We start from the raw sequence: 4,724 nt of genomic DNA on the forward strand, positions 1-4,724 counted from the left end.
TCTCCCCTTCCCCAGTGCTCTCTTGCCATGCTGCCGGGGCCAGGCAGGGGGAGCCCCACAACACCCGGCTCTGAGGGGCTGGAGGGGCTGATGGAAGCTGGGCCACGCTACACCCTGGTCTGAGCCTTCCCGTGGGGGTTTGCTGTGGCCCCGAAAGGGCGGGGAGTGGCCATGGTGGCCCTGGAGCAGGTGCTGTAGTGCTGCCGGAGTTGTCCCTGCCCTAGCGTGTGCATCCTGCTGTGGCTAAGCCGGCTCTCGGTGTGTGATCAGCTACAGGCATCAAGGCATGGAGCCTCCCCCTCAGTTCCCAGCGTCCCCACCCTCACTTCGTATGCGGGCACGGGCTGCTTATGGGGTTGCGCGGTGCCGGGGGCTCTGGGCAGAGCCAGATTTGAAATGCTGTGTCCACCAGGAATTGTCTCTGCCTGCTGCTACTGAGCTGGCAGGGCTGGCAGGCATCACAGGGGACACTCCAGGAGCTGTTGCCTGAGCCAGTCCCAGTTGTGAGGCCGAGGGGCTGGAGGCTGCAGGGCTGCCTGGTCCGGCCCGGCTGCAGTGTGGGAGGCAGGGCTGCCCATCAGGACGTAGCGAGGCCGCCCAGCCGTGCCGCTCCAGCTTTCGTTGCTATGTTTTGCTGCTTGGCACCTCCTAATTAAATGTAAATATGCGGCTGGGATTTAGACTTCAGAGCTGGGAGCGGAGCCCATCAGCCAGCCAGCCGTGCTGGGATTTAAAAATCTGCGCGTGTAGAGCCCAGGCAGGGGCTCGTTGCTGAGGGAACGCAGCCTCCCGCCAGGCTGCTGCCTGCCTTGCCTGCCATGGGGTTTGAGGGGGGCTCGCATGTCACCCCTTGTCCCCATAGTACCGTATTGGCAGAGAGTGACCCAGCTGCCTCCTGCCAGTGCCTTGCTGGGGGAGGCAAAGCTGTTTGCAGGCCTGATTGTTGATAGCACTCCGGGGCAGAGGGCAGTTCCAAATGGTCTCAAACGGGCTGGGAAACGCTGGGACCCTGAGCTGCCCAGCCCTGCCAGGTCGGGTAAGGGCTGGCAGAGCGGGTGCAGCTTTCCTTGGGCCCTGCAGGTTGGAGCAGGGTGAGATTAGCCCGGTTTGGGCCAGGTCTTTACACTACACAGCTCCACTGTGGCCAGCAGGCTGAGCTTGGCAGTGCGGGGATTTGTGTTGGAGGGGGATCTGGAGAGGATGTTTGGGTAGATATCACTGGAGCTGGGATGTCTTAGTGGGATTGGGAGGTGAAACAACAATGGGATTAATGGGGCCTCCTCCATTCATCTCCCCCAGCATGGTCCCTGCTCCTCCCCACCGCCCCAGGGCAGCCTGGGGGCACCCTCAGGGGGCTCCTGACTGGACCCCAGGCCTAGTTGGGCTGCAGAGGCAAAGGAATTGTTCCCATCTGCGAGGAGGGAGCAAACTGGGGAACATCATTCGCTGATGAATAAATTCCTGCTAGGCACACCGCTGTGGCATTGCCGGCCACCCTCCCGAAACAGGGAGAGAATCAGGGAGGGGAGGTGTGGAGAAGGGCAGCAAGGATGATCAAAGGTTTGGAACAGCTTCTGTACAAGGAGAGATTAAATAGATTTAGATCCTTTAGGTGGAAAAGAGGCGAACGAAGGGGGATATGGTAGAGGGATATAGAATTGTGAGTGATGTGGAGAGGCTGAATAGGGGATGATTATTCACTCTTTCTTGTACTGGGAGAACCAGGGGCACGCGTTTACATTATTAGGAGCGGGTTTAAAATAAACAGAAGAAAGTACCTTTTCCTGTGCAGCACATAATTAAAATCTGGAGCTCATTACTGAGGGAAGCGGGAGAGACCAGCAGTTGTCAGCGGGTTCAAAAAGGGATGAGGTGTGTGTGCAGGGGCCAGGTGTGAGCAGGGAGAATGGATACGGCCTGAGGCAGGACCACGTGCACCCCAGCTGCTGGAGCTGCTGGGACTTTTAGCCAATTTCTGCCTCTTTTGGGGAGGGTCATTCCTGTGACTGCTGCTCGAGCTGGCTGTGTTGGCCCCAGGGGCTGGTACCCAAGTCCCCATTTTGGGGCATCCCCTCCAGCCCCTCCTAACCCTGGGGCTGTTTCTCTTTCCCAGTGGCCCTGCAGATGCCAGAAGGGCTCCTCATGTTTGCCTGCACCATCGCGGACATCATTGAGCGGTAAGGCAAAGTCTTTTCTGTGCTTCCCCACTCGGCTCCGGGGGCTGGCAGGGCGATGGGGGCTGCTGCCTGGAATGGGGTGCCCGCTGGACAGGGCTGCCTGGGCAGGATGAGGCCCAGGGCTACTGCCGAGGGGGTGTGCAGGGGGTCCTGGCGCAGCTGCCCTCGCAGTGACACCCCAGCCACAGCCTGGCCAGGCACAGGCATCGCAGGGCCTGCTGCCACCCCTAGGGGACAGGGACCAGCACCACACCAGCCCGGCCCTTGCTGCTCTGCTGGGAGCTGCTGACAGGCTCAGCGTGTTGGGGCCCTTGCCAGGGTGATGGAGCTGGGGAGCAGCCGTCTTAACAACAGGCTGACGCCAGCTTGGTACCTGCGTGCTTGCCATGGCAGCGCCGCCAGGGGGGGGGGGGCCGGCCCACTGCCACGCAGATCTGCCCTCCTCCCACCCTGTCCTGTCCCCGCACTGTGCCACTCTCAGGGCAGCACGGAGATGCTTGCAGGCAGCCCTTCTCTGGCTGGTGAGGCCTGAGGCCGTGATGATGGACAGGGTGACTGCAAGCAGCTCCTTGCCAGGCGGCCCCTTCCCTGCAGCTCCTCTCCTGATTTTCTATGCCACTTGGGAGGTGAAGTCGGAGGCACTGGAGAGGAGCTGGGCTTTGCAGCAGCAGCGTATGCAGGCACCTTGCAGAAATTGGCCGTAATCGCCTTACTGCTGAGCGTTCTTCCCTCCCTCCCCACCCGCCAGCTTCTCCAGGCTGTGGCTACCCCCTCCACAGCCCCTCTCTGTTTTCGCACAGTGAATTAGTGCTAATAGCACCGCGTGCCTCATCTGCCATTGGGGTCGCGGCACTCATTAGTAAGCTGCCTTCCTGGGCCAAGCAGGCTCGCCTCCCTGCCGCCGCTAGCCGAGCAGCCGCCGTCGTGCCGGGGGGGAAGGGAGCCGTGCCTGTGGGCTTTGTCCCCACTTTGCCATCGTTTCCCCCACAGGACCGCAGCAGCCCCACACTCTGGCTGGGCGAGGGAGCAGTGGGAAGGTGGGGAGAAGCAGAGGATGGGTGCGGGGGGCAGGGGACGGGTGCGAGTGCAGGCGGCTCCGCGTGGGTTTGTCCCTTTAAGCGGAGCTGCCTCCTCTCCAGCTTTGGCACCCAGCCGCTTTCATGTCTTCAACTTCAAAGGCAGCGGATTAAGGGGCTCTTTTATCTGAATGAAACCTTAAGCCCCACTTCCCGGCGGATGCTGGGGTGCCAGTGGATGCCGGGGTGCTGGCATCCCCGCTGGACTCACCCTCCCTGCCGGGGGTGCTCAGCAGGGCTGAGGGGGGGTGCTGGGTGCTGGGGCAGGGGGTGTTGGTGAAAGATGGGTGGTGGGAGATGGGTGCTGCGTGGGGAGAGGAGCCTGGCCAAGAGCAGGGATGTGGCAGCGCCAGTGGGTTGGCGGTTGGATGGGGGATGGCTTTGAGGCCAAGCAGGAGGGCCGTATCCTTCCCTCGCTGCTGCTGTACAGCACCCAGGGACACCCCACTGCTGGTCCCTTGCCAGGATCACTGGGTGCCATTTGTGATTCAGGCTGGAAGATCATGGCTGTGGGCAGGAATGAGTCCAGCCCTGTCCCCGCTCTCTCGGGGACACACTTGGGACCCGGTTACATTGCTGTAGGTGAGGTGTGAATCGGCAGGTGGCCTCATTAGTACCTGCCTCCTCCTGCTATTAATATTCATTGCTGGCATTAATGTGGAACCGAGGCTCCTGCTGGCCCTTCTCACCCAGCACCGGGGCCGGACGAGCCTCCAACGTGACAGGAATCACTGCAGCCGCATGCTCCGGCACTGGCTGCCATGGCCGGGCTGGGGGCGAGGGCTCAGGGTACCATCGGCCCCAGGGTGGTGTGTCTCCTTCTTACTGGGGACAGAGGGAATGCAAGGGCTGCGCCTGCTATAGGTACCTGTGCCCATGGGGAGCATTGCTCAGCGAGCAGCCCCTCTCCCCAGCCCATCCCCCCAGCCTCTTGCCCTCTCCTTGCTGATGGGAGTTGGGGTTTGGGGATGCCAACGAGCTCCCCCTCCCCTGTGTGCTCTGGTAATGGCCACTGAGCCGTGCTAGGGGCTGATGCTCCTGGGGGGACAGTGCCCATTCCCACATGTTCCAGCTCAACCAGAGCCATGTCTGACGCTCAGACGGAATATTTAACCCTTCTGGTGGAGTTGCCTTTTAATAAAATATTTGTGCTGTGGTCTGGTGGTGCTGGGGAGGACTGAGAGCGGGGACATGGCCTCACTCCGCTGCACCTCGGGCAGCTTGGGGAGGATGCGGTGCTTTCTGTGGGTCCATCTGTCCCTGTGCAAGGGGATGGTGGTGTCACTGTGTCCCCCACTGCAATGTGGGAGAGAGCAGGCCCCTGGGAGCCCCACTGGGGGCAAGGAGGGGAGGGGGCTGCGGGGTGGGGACCTCTGGTGCCTCGTCCAGTCTTCCCAGCATTGCACTGGTGCTTGCTGAGCCCTGAGGGGCTACGGGGATGAAGATGTAGCCAAAGTCTCGCGGCCGCTGC

The 4,724-nt window shown here is 61.7% G+C and overlaps 1 protein-coding gene across 1 annotated transcript in view; it reads left to right on the forward strand.

Annotated features, from left to right (window-relative positions):
- The window catches only part of DPH1 (diphthamide biosynthesis 1), a 47,238-nt gene that overhangs the window by 29,973 nt on the left and 12,541 nt on the right, over positions 1-4,724 (forward strand). The window contains 1 exon segment of the mRNA XM_035900552.1: positions 2,114-2,177. Within this exon segment, the coding sequence (XP_035756445.1) occupies positions 2,114-2,177 (64 nt within the window).

The sequence above is a fragment of the Egretta garzetta genome, unplaced genomic scaffold (assembly GCF_000687185.1).
Source record: "Egretta garzetta isolate BGI_Z169 unplaced genomic scaffold, ASM68718v1 scaffold108, whole genome shotgun sequence".
Classification (NCBI taxonomy): domain Eukaryota; kingdom Metazoa; phylum Chordata; class Aves; order Pelecaniformes; family Ardeidae; genus Egretta; species Egretta garzetta.